We start from the raw sequence: 15,813 nt of genomic DNA, 5'->3' as shown, positions 1-15,813 counted from the left end.
TGACGTCCTATGTGACTGTCATAAAAAGGTAAACTTTACGTCCTCCTCAACCTATCTGCTGCCTTTGACATGATTGACCACACTACCCTCTTCCATTGTCCAGCTAGGTGGGATTGCTCTCACTTGGTTCCATTCTTACCTATCTAATCGTAACCAGAGAAGCTTACAATGGCTTCTCTTCCTATTCCCACACCGTTATCTCTGGACCAATGTTTGACCCTCACTATTTCTCATCTGCATACTGTTCCTTGCGACCTCATCCAAAGAAATGTCAGCTCTACCTCACCACCAACTCTCAACTCCTCCAGGGTTACTAAGTAGTCAGACTCCTTATTTGACATCAGGTATTGGATGAGCGGAAGAAGCCATTGTTTTCAGTCACTGCTTTAAACTCCATTCTTTTAACTACTATCATCAGTACTGGCAACAGTCTGAGATTAGTCTGTTCATAACCTTGGTGTAATATTTAATCCTGAGATGTGCTTCCAGCCTCCTATTTATGTCGTCTCTAAGACTACATATTTTCACCGAGGTAACGTTGTTCGACTTGGCCTTGTCTCAGCTCATCTGCTGCTCAGACTCTGCGTGCCTTCATTACCTCTGGCCTTGACTATTCCAACACTCACCTGGCTGGTTTCCCACATTCTACTCTCCGTAAACTTGAGATCATCCAAAACTTTGTGTCCCATGTCATTTAACTCATAACCAGTCCCATTCCCCTATCACCAATGTTGCTGAGCTACATTGGCTCCCAGTCAAGCAGTTTCTTGATATTTAAATTCTTCTCCTTGTTTTCCAATCCCTCCCTGGACTTTTGCCTTCATATTTCTATAAATCTTCGATCCCACGACCCCCGAGATATCATCGCTTCTCAAATTCTGGCCTCTTACGCATTCCCAATATAATTCCTCCACCATCGGTGGCCATGTTTCACTTGTCTAGGCCCCAGGCTCTCCTCCTTGCACCTCTACCTTGCTTGCCTCCTTTAAAACATTTTGGTCATTGACCTAGTGTTCCCTTATGTGGCTTTGTGTCATACCTTCTTTTATAATGCTCCAATGAAGCACCTTGGGACAGTTTATTACAATGAAGGTAATGTATAAATATAGTTTGTGGCGCTGTTTCCTTCATTTGTGAAATCTTTTAAATTACAAATCACTCTTTTTGGACTTTCTCGGAAGAATTACTAAAAGAGATTTTAGTGAAACAAGCTTTTTAATCACAAACAACAAATGTTGGAAATACTCAGTAGGTCATGGCCTGAAATGTTAACACTGTTTCTCTCACTACATATCTTGCTAGATCTGCTGAATATTTCCTGTGTTTCATGTTTTTATTTAAGCTTTATAAACACTTCATTGCCTCCTTAGAATCATAAAATAATAGAATATACTCGGAGGCCAGATGTGTTTGTGCCCAACTGTAATAATAAAATAATAGAATATACTCGGAGGCCAGATGTGTTTGTGCCCAACTGTAATAATAGAATATACTCGGAGGCCAGATGTGTTTGTGCCTAACTGTATAGCTAGTTATTGGATGTCGACCTGATGATCTGGCTTAACATTCATTAATAGACTTCATATCCTTCTAAGTGCTAGATCTAACCCTTTTCCAATGATTAAATGTCAGCTCTTTTTTCTGGTATAACAAATAGTCTACATTGGACAATCATTAAGGTACACTTATAATTAAATTTGAAGTGTGGCTTGGAGTTCAAGTGTGCAATATGATCTTCTATTTCCTCGGCTGTTATTTATTTTCACTTTTTTTTAAGGTGATTTGTGGACTGCAGCAGCCAGTTACACCACCCTCTTTCACAGCTGTCAAACAATCTGTGAAGGACCGATTGGGGCCCCTACCACAAGGAAATGTGGAACCCGCACAAACTCAGGTCATTCCTATAGCCAGCATTCAGGTACGTACAGTTCAGATAGAACTACTTGGTAATACAAAGGCAAAATACCACATGCAGAGATCCTTGAAATCTGAAATGAAAATATAAGATGCTGGAAGTAGTCAGCAGGTCAGGCAGCATCTGTGGTGGGAGTTTAGGTTGATGACACTTCTTGAGGTCCGATGCAAATTTTGCTCATTTCTTCTGCCACTATTTCTTGATCCACTCTTCCCTTCCTGTGGTGCATATCCAAAAACTGAACAAAGTCAGCTGTTTAAATATTGTGGCTACAAGAATGGTCAGAATCTGGCAATTCTGCAGCGAGTAACTCACCTCCCGATGCCCCAAAGCCTCTCCACCATCAACAAAGCGCATGTCAGGAGCATGATGGAATACTCCCCACTTGTCTGAATGTATTCAGCTCCAGTACCACTCAAGGAGCTTGACACCATCCAGGGCAAAGCAGCCCTCTTGATTGGCACCCCATCCATAAACACTCATTCCCTCGACTACGGATGCACGGTGGCAGCAGTGTGTGCTATCTACAAGGTGTACTGGAGCATCTTGCCAAGTCCTCAGCGATAGCCCCTTCCAAATCTGCAACCTGGAAGTACATGGGCACAGATGCATAGGAGCGACACTACTTGCAAGTTCCCATCTAAGCCACAAACCATCCTCACTTGGAATTGTATCACAGTCTTCACTTTTGCTGGGTCAAAATCCTGGAAATCCCTTTGAAACAGCACTTGGGAGTGCTCGCACCACATGGATAGCAGCAGTTCAAGAACACTGGTCAACACCTGAAGGGCAATTAAGAATGGACAACACATGCTGGTGTAGCCAGTGCCACCCATATCCCATCAGAAAATAAATATGATGCTGAGCATCCTCCAATACCTTGCCCAAAAATCTGTAATTCTCAGGGTAGAAGGAAGGGAAGAAAATCGTAGTTCGGCCTAGTCCTGAACCAATTTGAGCTGTCGTGGGAACCCAAGAGGAACTAGATTTTCTAAAGGGAGGTGTCCCTAGATATGATTCCTCTGCATGAGAAAATCAGACTGTAAACGGAGCTTAAAAGTCTATATTGACATATGAGAGATATATAGTTTGTAATGTATTGTTTCCTTTACCTGTCAGAATGCAAATAAGCTGTCGGTTAGAGATCGGCTTGGCTTTGTGACTAAACGCTTGGAACCTGCTCCTACTGAAAAGGTAAGAGTTCAGTTGACAGTAATAACAAACATATTTGTCCACGTAACACGGTTTTCACTCAAAGCCAATGCAGTGCATGGTTGGGTCCCATTACACTGACAGAATTCCCACTGGAAGTTCATTCTTGTTCTTTGTGTCTCCCAAGAACAAAGTTGATGTCCACTGGCGATTTTAACTGACATATGGAAATGCTGTATGGTTACAAATATCGCTTGAAATATTCTGTCTTAATAGTTAACACACCAAAGTTATTTGTCTTTAGTCTGACATTTTATATGACCCTGGTTGCAATAAATTGCTGTACTTGTAAAAATGTTTTATTTTTCTTCACCTTATTTCTTTTTACGGTGGAAAATAAAACTGTATTTGTGCTGCAGGTGTTATCAACTACAACGGGCCTTACAAAAACCGTCTACAACCCTGCTGCCCTAAAGGCAGCACAAAAAACATTAGGTACTGTTTCATCAGATTCCACACAGACGCCCAAAAAAAAGCAGGTTTGTTGGGTTTAAGCAAGTTGTATGCTTTGTAATTTATGTACATACTGTTGAGCATGTTCGTTTGAACATGACAGATGAGTGTCTTGGTGGAAAATTCATATTTATCCACAAGAATTTGGACTTTGTAAAGTGACCAGTGAATCATAGTTTTACATTCTTCTAAAAAATCTGCAACATTAGATATTAAATGCAAAATTCATTCACTTTCATTTTAGATCTGACTCCTGTTTAATGCAATTGCTCCATTCTTTAGTTGCGTAGTAACAGGTTAAATAGCATAGGTCATGGCATGTAGGCTGATCTTTGAAGATTCCAAAATTTCTATCTAAAATTGACTCGTGCTGTAAGTAAAATGTGAATGGTCACCATTTTGAAATGTGATTTTAAAAATGGTGATTCATTCTAACTTAATATGACAGGTTCATCGAATGAATTGTGGAAAGATACTTTTAATCAACAAAGAAGCATTTAAAACTATCAAACTCATCGACTTCACCATCCAGTGCAAACCATTCATCAATTTTATTCCTATCACTTAGCTATGGCTTCATTATAAGGGTCCCACTCTGGATCACGTGGCTTCTGAATCAACCCTCCAGAATATCATCATCCTCTCCATCCATTGAATTGGATATTCCATATTTTTTGAACAATCTGATGACTCGATGTACTCATAACATCCCACAATTTAATAATGAAACCACACAAAATAGTTAGAGGACAGCGCATACATTTCCGCTCAACGAAGGTTTCATCCCCAACAAGCATCCACCTGTTCAATTCGGCCTGAACATGATCCTTGAATTGCTTGTTGAGGGACATGTCCAAAGATTGAACTACGGACATTAGACCCCCTGGCATAACTGCATTTTGGGTGTTATTTCTTTGTAGGCACCTCTTGATCTCATGCCTTATATCGGATCTGAACATGTCCCACACTAATAAGCTGCATTCTTTATGTAGACCACCAGGATGCCTATTCCACACCTTACTCCACAACTCCACTCCATGCTCATCCATCCAACGTGGTCCACGTCCAACATGTTAAGGACATGCACAAAAGGTCCTTCAGGGAACTTGATTTTCAGCATGGCCTTTATATTTGAAAATTTCCATGGCTGTGAATCTTGTTTGACTCTGTTATGTCGTTTTCGCTAGAACTTTTATTCCACGGTTTGCTCACAAAACATTTTGAAATTCATGGGCCTTTTGTCCATGTTGCCATTTGACTTAATGGGTACTGGTGTTTTTGCTGCATTCTGGTGTGAAAGATTTTACACCAAGGTCTTTTGGTAGTCTCTGAACAATCTTGGTCATCTGCCGGAACACTAGACAGTTTCTTTCCATAGAGCGACCATACCAACGAGCTGGTATAATTTTTGGACTTGGTTTGACTTAGTCCACTTAAGTGGGTAAAAAGCAGTCTGGTAATTGTAACCATTTTAACAAGTTTTGAGAATCTGTTCCGATACATACATCTCAAGATTAGACCAGTGGCTCGTCCCCGTTTTCGTGTCGCATTTGGCTGACATCATCACCAGGAAGAATTCCTCCTTGTTCCATTGTCGCACCTGTTGTTCTCAGTAGCACCAAATTCCCTTGCTGGAGGACAATTATTTGATGAGTTGGCAAATCTTACAACTTTTAGCTTGAAGTCTACTTCGTACTTCATTCCTTTGGTTGGAGGATCCATTTCTGTTCACTCGCCTTGCATGCGTGGTCTATGTGGGTGTGTCTTAAACTCCTGTGCATGTTCTTTGCAATACAGCCCTTATTGCCTGCTTGATCCCATGCACCGACCTACAGTACAAGTAAAACATGCATTTCTGGGGTGATTTGAGGCTGACTGCTGATTTGAGTACAGTCTTTCGTAGCTGAAAAGGAGACTTGACTTGTATGCTGAGTATGTGCGTAAGCTTGATCCTTGGTACTGGAAAAATGGTATAGTCTTATATGTCAGGTTGACTTGTGCACCATAAACTATGGTATCCTGTCCCTAAATGTTCACTCCACTGAGCAATCCAGATTGTATAATTTATCTAAATAAAATTGTAACTTCATTTGGTTTGTTTTATTTTTGGCTTTCAACAACTTAGAATTAAATGTAAAGGCAAAGTACTGCGGATGCTGGCATTGCTAACAGAATCAGGAAATGCTGGGAAATCTCAGCAGGTCTGAGGGCATCTGTGGAGAAAGAATAGAGCCAACCTTTCAATTCAGGGTGACCCTTTGTCAGACCTCTGACGAAGGGTCATCCAGACTCGAAACGTTAGCTCCGTTTTCCCTCCACAAATGTTGTCGGACCTGCTGAGACTTCCCAGCATTTTCTGTTAGAATTAAATGTACACAGGTTGGTGGAGAATCATCCAAATCTCACTCCAGTGGGTCAAAAAAAATACTAGTTTCCTTTGGATAGGAAACCAACTGAGAAATAACACACATAGCTGTAGGACCTGCATTCTGGAGGCATGCTGTTAGCTCGAACAGCTGGGCATTTTTCCTGAAGATGACTTTAGTTTTATAATATTCAGTAGCAGCCTAACCTAAAACCTGAGGGCCTATATATTGTCCAGTAACCTACAGTTGAAGCAAACCTTTAGATATAATGCTTGCAAACATTGGGTTTTTTTCTCTCCCTACGCTTCGGTCTTTTGCTTTCCTCTTGGTTATGTTCAATCGATCATTGTTTTAAGTCTATTATCTGATTTTTCAGGATACGCTTCGACTTCAGCAAGATGTAAGGAAAAAGAAGCGAGAGATTTTAGAAAAACACATAGAAACCCAAAAGGTATTTAGTTGGCATCTATTTTCTGAAATTAATCTGTTGAAATCTTTGCCTTCTGATTTGCTCTTGGTCATTCTTTTATGCACACTGAGCAGCGTTGCGATACTTAATCCTCACACTGCAGATCTATTTCTTTACGGATGTGTGTAACAGGGTAATCTTCCACTTTCACAGGCCAATCTCATTTGTGAACATGCAGGTAGTCCCTTTTTGTTTATTTGTATATAGATAAAATTGTACAGTTTCCTTCCATTGCTGTGGAATGAGTCTCCCTGTAAACTGGCTGAATGTGACACGTGCAAGGCTGGCTGACACAATTCAATAAGTACATGTAAAGCACTTGAATTACACCTCACAGACATCAGATGCCCTGCAGTTGTCAGATGAACAGACAGAAATACGAGGATTAGGCCAGATGGTCCATCTAACCCAGTGATTCCCACACTTTTTTCACTGGGCCGCACTGTTGGAATAGAAATTTGCTCGCGCCACACCAAATATTTTGTTGACAAGAAATACATTGAAAAACAAAGAAAAACAACTCCGATCAGTGCTTGATTCATAACAGAGAACACAACTACTTTATAACATGATCATGGGACATCGTCCTCAGCATCACTTGATGCTCTTGCTCTCACTTTGGAAAAATATCTATCCATGTTTAAATGTTTCTTTGATTGTCCTTGAATCTTCCCGCCACACTTGCCATCCTCTCTCGCCACACCCTTTGGGAACCACTGATCTAACCTATCCCATTCATGTTACCTCATATGCGTCATATCAGGAGACTTTGTTTCTTGCTCTCTTGCCCTTCTCTCTCGCTCTCTTCCCCCCCCTCTCGCTCTCTTCCCCCCCCTCTCGCTCTCTTCCCCCCTCTCTCGCTCTCTTCCCCCCTCTCTCGCTCTCTTCCCCCCTCTCTCGCTCTCTTCCCCCCTCTCTCGCTCTCTTCCCCCCCTCTCTCGCTCTCTCTTCCCCCCCCTCTCTCGCTCTCTCTTCCCCCCCTCTCTCGCTCTCTCTTCCCCCCCTCTCTCGCTCTCTCTTCCCCCCCCTCTCTCGCTCTCTCTTCCCCCCCTCTCTCGCTCTCTCTTCCCCCCCTCTCTCGCTCTCTCTTCCCCCCCTCTCTCGCTCTCTCTTCCCCCCCTCTCTCGCTCTCTCTTCCCCCCCTCTCTCGCTCTCTCTTCCCCCCCTCTCTCGCTCTCTCTTCCCCCCCTCTCTCGCTCTCTCTTCCCCCCCTCTCTCGCTCTCTCTTCCCCCCCTCTCTCGCTCTCTCTTCCCCCCCTCTCTCGCTCTCTCTTCCCCCCCTCTCTCGCTCTCTCTTCCCCCCCTCTCTCGCTCTCTCTTCCCCCCCTCTCTCGCTCTCTCTTCCCCCCCTCTCTCGCTCTCTCTTCCCCCCCTCTCTCGCTCTCTCTTCCCCCCCTCTCTCGCTCTCTCTTCCCCCCCTCTCTCGCTCTCTCTTCCCCCCCTCTCTCGCTCTCTCTTCCCCCCCTCTCTCGCTCTCTCTTCCCCCCCCTCTCTCGCTCTCTCTTCCCCCCCTCTCTCGCTCTCTCTTCCCCCCCTCTCTCGCTCTCTCTTCCCCCCCTCTCTCGCTCTCTCTTCCCCCCCTCTCTCGCTCTCTCTTCCCCCCCTCTCTCGCTCTCTCTTCCCCCCCTCTCTCGCTCTCTCTTCCCCCCCTCTCTCGCTCTCTCTTCCCCCCCCTCTCTCGCTCTCTCTTCCCCCCCCTCTCTCGCTCTCTCTTCCCCCCCTCTCTCGCTCTCTCTTCCCCCCCTCTCTCGCTCTCTCTTCCCCCCCTCTCTCGCTCTCTCTTCCCCCCCCTCTCTCGCTCTCTCTTCCCCCCCTCTCTCGCTCTCTCTTCCCCCCCTCTCTCGCTCTCTCTCCCCCCCCTCTCTCGCTCTCTCTTCCCCCCCTCTCTCGCTCTCTCTTCCCCCCCCTCTCTCGCTCTCTCTTCCCCCCCCTCTCTCGCTCTCTCTTCCCCCCCTCTCTCGCTCTCTCTTCCCCCCCTCTCTCGCTCTCTCTTCCCCCCCTCTCTCGCTCTCTCTTCCCCCCCTCTCTCGCTCTCTCTTCCCCCCCTCTCTCGCTCTCTCTTCCCCCCCTCTCTCGCTCTCTCTTCCCCCCCCTCTCTCGCTCTCTCTTCCCCCCCTCTCTCGCTCTCTCTTCCCCCCCTCTCTCGCTCTCTCTTCCCCCCCTCTCTCGCTCTCTCTTCCCCCCCTCTCTCGCTCTCTCTTCCCCCCCTCTCTCGCTCTCTCTTCCCCCCCTCTCTCGCTCTCTCTTCCCCCCCTCTCTCGCTCTCTCTTCCCCCCCTCTCTCGCTCTCTCTTCCCCCCCTCTCTCGCTCTCTCTTCCCCCCCTCTCTCGCTCTCTCTTCCCCCCCTCTCTCGCTCTCTCTTCCCCCCCCCTCTCTCGCTCTCTCTTCCCCCCCCTCTCTCGCTCTCTCTTCCCCCCCTCTCTCGCTCTCTCTTCCCCCCCTCTCTCGCTCTCTCTTCCCCCCCTCTCTCGCTCTCTCTTCCCCCCCTCTCTCGCTCTCTCTTCCCCCCCTCTCTCGCTCTCTCTTCCCCCCCTCTCTCGCTCTCTCTTCCCCCCCTCTCTCGCTCTCTCTTCCCCCCCTCTCTCGCTCTCTCTTCCCCCCCCTCTCTCGCTCTCTCTTCCCCCCCTCTCTCGCTCTCTCTTCCCCCCCTCTCTCGCTCTCTCTTCCCCCCCTCTCTCGCTCTCTCTTCCCCCCCTCTCTCGCTCTCTCTTCCCCCCCTCTCTCGCTCTCTCTTCCCCCCCTCTCTCGCTCTCTCTTCCCCCCCTCTCTCGCTCTCTCTTCCCCCCCTCTCTCGCTCTCTCTTCCCCCCCTCTCTCGCTCTCTCTTCCCCCCCTCTCTCGCTCTCTCTTCCCCCCCCTCTCTCGCTCTCTCTTCCCCCCCTCTCTCGCTCTCTCTTCCCCCCCCTCTCTCGCTCTCTCTTCCCCCCCTCTCTCGCTCTCTCTTCCCCCCCTCTCTCGCTCTCTCTTCCCCCCCTCTCTCGCTCTCTCTTCCCCCCCTCTCTCGCTCTCTCTTCCCCCCCTCTCTCGCTCTCTCTTCCCCCCCTCATCCCCACCGCCCAAGTGACAAGTGCACTTGTGAAAGACACAGAGAACCAGATTGGAACCCAGAATTAATTGTGGTTGGATTGGTGGTGGAAATCTCTCCAGGCAATGAAAATGTATCCAGTATCGTACATTGACCTAACTTAGTGTTTGTTTCCTCCTTCACCATAGCCAGGAAACCCTCCACATCCCTGTAATTATATATTAAAATCAGCCCCGTTGAATAAGCTAACAACTTGGTCTGCTGTTTCTGGAAAAAGAACCACTGTTAATCGACCCTATTTCTTCTTCAATAATGTATATGCAAGATCCCAGGTGCTCCACAAACTAATTAAAATAATTTTTGTGGAAATGATCCATTTTATTTTATATTGGAAACTGCTCTGACTGCAAGCCATGACAATATTTTCCTTGCCCCAACAACCTTGACCTGCGTTCAGGCCATTCCTATAGAAAGGAAAGAGTAAAAGTCTGAATGATGAATTGTGGGAGACACCTCTGTTCATCACCGTTGTGTAAACAGGTCACAGCCATTGATAACTGTTATGGGCACACTGTCAGTTTTTTATACACTGCAGCAACTCTGGTATCTTTCCATTGTTAGAGATAATGGTGGGCTGGAATTACCAATCTCACGAACGCTGCAGTCAGTCAGGAAGACCTGGCCTTTCGTATTTAAGTTCAAGTATAATTTTGATTATAGCTCGCTGGTGTTGCTGGCGTGCAAGGTCTGCTCATCAAAAGTAATCTGAAAGCAGCTGGAGTGAATTCTAAGAAGTACCAATAGACTGTAGCCTTTTCTGCCACGAATTCAAGGTAGCAAGAGAGAAATGGACAAAAACCCTATCATGTTTTTTGCTTTGGTTAAGTGACTCCAACCTCTTATACTGTCGGGTAATCAGATTTGGAGGAAAATCTATCGGAGAGGTTTTTTAAGTTTCATAGTGTCATTCTTGACCCGGTTCAGAGCAGTGAAATTAAGCATTTCCATCCAGTTCAGTGCAATTTTAGCAAAAGGAATTGCAAAGGCCCTCTTTACCTTGGTTTTTCTGACATATCTATTGAGGTTTGATTCTTACACAAACGCTACTTTAATCACCTGAACTTGGAAAGTCAGAATTAACATTAATGGTTTGAATCACTCAATTACTTCTACCGTGCTGAAAGTCCTGGGGCCACTTCGACTCAAATGCAATCCCCCTAATTTGAGGAGAAACACAGGTTGGAGAATCAAATTAAAAGATTCTTCAGATACTGGTCCAACCCTTTATTCTTTCTCCATTCGCTCACCAAGCTCTGGTCTAAAACATACTATACTTGGGCCAAAGGGCCTGTTTCTATGCTGTAAATCTCTGTGCCTCTATCACAAAGTTGTTCCAGTAAGATGTGATTATGTTTTTGCTTTTGGGCAAATGAATAGTCTTGTCTGAGAAAGTTGGATCCGGGCTGCTTTGTCGTCTTAACTTTTTTTTTTGAACCACTATTTAGATCTTGATATCAAAGCTGGAGAAAAATAAAAAAATGAAATCAGAAGATAAGACAGAAATTATGAAAACGCTGCAGGCCTTAACCAAGAGTATAACCAAACTGCAAGATGAACTGAAAGGAAGTGGAACAGGCTCGACTGCTCCCAAAACAGTGAAAACCAAAGCTCAGGTATTGTATTCCATTCGTGGCTTTCTTAATGTTCTGAAAAAAGAACGTTTCCGTTTTAAACATTAAAAGATGTGAGCGCAAAATGTTTAATCTTGTTTGTTTTCTGAATTTTTTAATATTTCTGGACAAAGTTGAGAATTTGAATTAAAGTACATGCACTTATTGAACATTTCCACAGAAGCCTGTAGTAAATCCACCAGAAATAATTCCAGTAGGGACTGCACAAGACACAACTGTTCTTCAACTATTAAGTCTATAGACGTTGACCCAGAGATTTCAGTGGTGTCAGAGAGGTTACGTCCAACGCTGACTCCGATCTTAAACTGCCCACTTAGCATTTTACTTTGGAGCTGTTGCATTTTCCAATGCAGTAGCAGGCATAGCGAGGAAGTGAATTGTCTTAAGTAATTCCAGACCCTTGAGGTCTGTCTTCAGTTCATTGATTTGTGTTGTTTTAAATGGAGCTGTCAGCCTCTAAAGCTGCATAGTCTCTGATGGTGCTACCCTCCTCACCCAATCCTCCCAACAAAGTTCACCACCTTACCCATCGTCCCAATAGTATCCAACTGCAGTGGTGGTGCAAACAACCCAAGCCTGCGACGTTCTGGCCATCTAACTCCACTGTCATTGAAATCATGGAGCATTCCAGAAGGGGTGAAACCGGCAATTGGAACTTTAAACGTCTCATTTAAGTACTATCAATGTGCAAACATCGGGACTTCTTCAGCGTTCCAAGACCGTGACTGCATTTGAGTCAAGAGGCCTCTCCTTTATTGGAAGATTTGGGCCAATAAATAACAGTGTCATAGAATCCTGACAGTGCAGAAGGAGGCCATTCGGCCCATCAAGTCTGCACTGACCACAATCCCACCCAGGCCCTATTCCCAACACTCATATTTACCCTGCTAACCCTCTGCCACTTAATTTAGCATGATCAATTAACCTAACCCGCACATCTTTGGACTGTGGGAGGAAACCGGAGCACCCGGAGGAAACCCACGCAGGCACGGGGAGAATGTGCAAAATCCACACACTGACCGAGGCCAGAATTGAACCTTGGTCTCTGGTGCTGTGAGGCAGCAGTGCTTGCCACTGTGCCGCCAGCATGGCATGGCACGGTGACATCATGGTTAGCACTGCTGCCTCACAGCGCCAAGGATCTGGGTTCGATTCCCAGCTTGGGTCACTGTCTATGCGGAGTCTGCACACTCTGCCCGTGTCTGCATGGGTTTCCTCTGGTTGCCCTAGTTTCCTCCCACAGCCTGAATGATCTGCTGGTTAGGTGCATTGGCCATACTAAATTCTCCCTCAGTGTACCCGAACAGGCACCGGAGTGTGGCGACCAGGGGATGTTCTCAGTAACTTCATTTGCAGTGTTAATGTAAGCCTGTTTGTGACACTAATAAATAAACCATCCCAAGTTATTGCTGCTTTTATTTTCTGATGGTGCTTCTGCTTGCTGACTAATTAATGACTTTCTTTGCTCCAGTTGCTGTTCTAATTCAGATCATTCAATTCGACTTCAAATCATGGATTTTTCTAGTCGGTGCTAATTTGGAACTGCTTCTAGCTTATGCGCCTGTAGTGAAATTCACAGTGTCTGTTTTACCCATCACAATCCAAGTGGTTGATCGCAAATCATGATATTGAAATGTCCCTCCTCTCTCTATTTTAAGCCTGGCAAACATTGTGCAGGAACCAAAAGGTCCACGTGTTTAGAGGGAATCAGACAGCCATGTGTAACCTTAGTTTTGGGTCTTTTATTTTGATTTCCGCAATATATGCAATTTGATAGTTGTTCAAATTTAAGCAAATACTGAATTTTTCTTTTATAGATGCAGAGAGAACTACTAGACACAGAGTTGGACTTGTATAAGAAAGTACAGGCTGGAGAAGATATCACTGGACTTCGGAAAAAGTACAATGAGCTTCAGCTAGAGGTAGGAATGTTGGCTGCAGTAATTCAGGATATTAAGAAATGCATGCATTCATTTTTGTATTGATGAACAAGTATTTGCTCTATTAACTAATTATAAAGTTTTCCATTCTTCATTCTTTCAGATTTGAAGTTTGCATTTCTCAACTATTTTTGAGGTCCTTCTAAAATTAATTTTGATCTTTTCGAAAAACACACAACTTCTTGATCTGGCTCATTTTCTGACCACCACACTGATTATTTTGGGAATCTTTTTGCCAAAGCTGCTTGTGTATCCAGCAGAATTTCTGGTCAAAGGAATAATGTGCAAATTTATATAATTGAGTGCACGCCCAATATTTTTTTTTGCATAAAATGAGTATGTTTATTACAAGCTTCTGGGTTGTAGCCAAGTTGAGGTTTCTGAGCTGAGACCTCACAACATTTCCCTTAACATTTCCACTGAAACCTCTGCTTGCTTAGCTAGATACAAAGCTTTCATTATATTTCTGCTGATCTCAATTATCAGCTTATCGGCTCCCTCAAATCATTACCTGGTAAAACAGTAAAAACCAAGGATGTTCCTGCAATAATAGAGGTTTACAGCAGATGGCAGCATTGTCTGCCAGTTTAAGATAATCATCAGAAAACCATGTAATGCTTCATTTCTGTTGCATATTTTCTGATGGTCTTGTTCAAAGATATGTACTGTAAATCTGCCAAAGTAACATCGCTGTAAAGTTTGACGTGAGAGTGCAGTTTTGCAGTAGTTGTGCCGCATTGTTGATGCATTGTTGATGTTGCCTGGTATGGAGGGGAGATCCTATGAGGAGAGGCTGAGGGATTTGGGATTGTTTTCGCTGGAAAGGCGGCGGCTAAGAGGGGATCTTATTGAAACATATAAGATGATTAGAGGTTTAGATAGGGTGGATAGTGATAGCCTTTTTCCTCTGATGGAGAAATCCAGCACGAGGGGGCATGGCTTTAAATTGAGGGGGGGTAGTTATAGAACCGATGTCAGGGGTAGGTTCTTTACCCAGAGGGTGGTGAGGGATTGGAATGCCCTGCCAGCATCAGTTGTAAATGCGCCTAGTTTGGGGGCGTTTAAGAGATCCGTAGATAGGTTCATGGACGAAAAGAAATTGGTTTAGGTTGGAGGGTCACAGTTTTTTTTTTTAACTGGTCGGTGCAACATCGTGGGCCGAAGGGCCTGTTCTGCGCTGTAATGTTCTATGTTCTATGTTCTATTAGTGATGCATAAACATAACAGGAGAGCTTTTTCCTCACACAAAATGGCTCGCATGTGATGTTTCTTACCTACTTGATAAGTAAATTAGCTCATTTAGAAGAAGTGTCCATGTGCAAACAAGTTAGAGGAATTAGTGCAAGTAACAACATCCCTGTTATGTTGATATGAAAGATAAATATTTTTTGGCACTCTTCTATTCAGTTAGATTAAGCTTTTTTTGTTGCTGTTCCCGTTAGCTTCCAAGTTCTTTCTGAACTCCAAGCAGCTTTGGAGTTTGCTTGTTTACAAAACAAGATTGAGTTTGTTTTTGATGTAACGTAGTTTTCATAACCAACATTAAACCTGCTCAATGTATCTGATTAGTGTTACGTGTTAAACACCTGTGCTGCAGGCTGCCAAACGTGGCATCCTTTCCAATGTTCGTGGAAGAGGGCACCACTCCAGGGGGCGAGGAGGACACAGAGGTAGAGGCAGAGGACACAGAGGGCGAGGTCGAGGCGTGCCTTTTCATTCTGTGGTAGACCATCGCCCCAAATCGTTGAATATATCTGGCTTTTCTGAAAGTGACCAAGATGAAGTCCTGCCACATTTTGCAGTAAGTATTTTTTAATGTATTTTACTTCGGTCAGTGTGTTAGGTGTCATTCCGAGCCACATTATTTGATCACAGCCAACAGAGATTCGGAGGACCCATAGAGCATTGATTTCGCAATGCGCTGCGCAACTGTTACTGCACTAGTCAGACAATTATCCCCTTCCAACCATCTTTGAGTAAGGTTGGCAAAATCACCACTGGATTAGGCAAAACTTGTTAGGAGTGAAATAGGGGCTGCCAAAACTGATTTCACACAGTCTGCAGATAGTGGCGACTGAACCCATGTCCCCAAAGCGACAGGACAATGGTTAACCCACCACACCACTCTGTTTCCTTACCTTCATCTGGCAAGAACAAGCCCTTGTACTAGGAGGTTCGCTTTGATATTGTGCGCAAGATTAGTTGTAGAAGGAGGCAGTTTTAAAGCATTAATGCCAAGATCAGGGTTCTCGGTGATGTCATGAATAGTCAGTCGCCTTCTGTGCAGCTGGTGTCAGTGCTTTTACTGCAAGGTGGGCGCCAGTCCCTCCAATGGGGACACCTTCCCCGGGTGTGTTTCCTGCATTGTCCCTTTCAGTACATTTGGTTGTGGCAAGTGAGTCAATACAATTTAAATTTTGACATTGGTGTGCCAATAACACATGATAGTCAATCTTATTTTACAAATGAAATTTTTGTAGTGTACTCTGGATCTTTCAGTGCTACCACACATAGTACATTATCTCACTTCAATGACTTCTGTTAACCATTTAAAGCAGAGCTGTATGCATGGCTATGAAGCGGGAGCAGGACAATGCAATTAGTTTTAGTTCTGTTCTAGTGGAGGCTGTCCATATGAGAGATAAATTGTCTCCCAACTTGTGTAGTTCTATGAAAAGTGATCAAATGGAACAATCTGCTGATCTTCACTCTGTCCCTGCCCTCAGTTACCTGGGCCCTAAGC

At 44.7% G+C, this 15,813-nt stretch overlaps 1 protein-coding gene across 3 annotated transcripts in view; it reads left to right on the top strand.

The window, feature by feature from the left end:
* The window catches only part of rbm26 (RNA binding motif protein 26), a 79,668-nt gene that overhangs the window by 50,066 nt on the left and 13,789 nt on the right, over nt 1-15,813 (top strand). For 2 of the 3 annotated variants that reach the window (XM_078221635.1, XM_078221636.1), the window contains exons 13-19: nt 1,778-1,918; nt 3,035-3,109; nt 3,487-3,606; nt 6,323-6,397; nt 10,945-11,112; nt 12,948-13,052; nt 14,668-14,871. In XM_078221635.1, coding sequence (XP_078077761.1) covers nt 1,778-1,918; nt 3,035-3,109; nt 3,487-3,606; nt 6,323-6,397; nt 10,945-11,112; nt 12,948-13,052; nt 14,668-14,871 — 888 coding nt within the window. The remainder of the gene's footprint in view (nt 1-1,777; nt 1,919-3,034; nt 3,110-3,486; nt 3,607-6,322; nt 6,398-10,944; nt 11,113-12,947; nt 13,053-14,667; nt 14,872-15,813) is intronic. The other variant, XM_078221637.1, reaches the window with a different exon arrangement.

This window comes from Mustelus asterias, chromosome 10 (assembly GCF_964213995.1).
Source record: "Mustelus asterias chromosome 10, sMusAst1.hap1.1, whole genome shotgun sequence".
NCBI classification, from domain to species: domain Eukaryota; kingdom Metazoa; phylum Chordata; class Chondrichthyes; order Carcharhiniformes; family Triakidae; genus Mustelus; species Mustelus asterias.
Note: the sequence above shows the minus strand (reverse complement) of the source record. Positions and strands in the feature narration are given on the sequence as shown.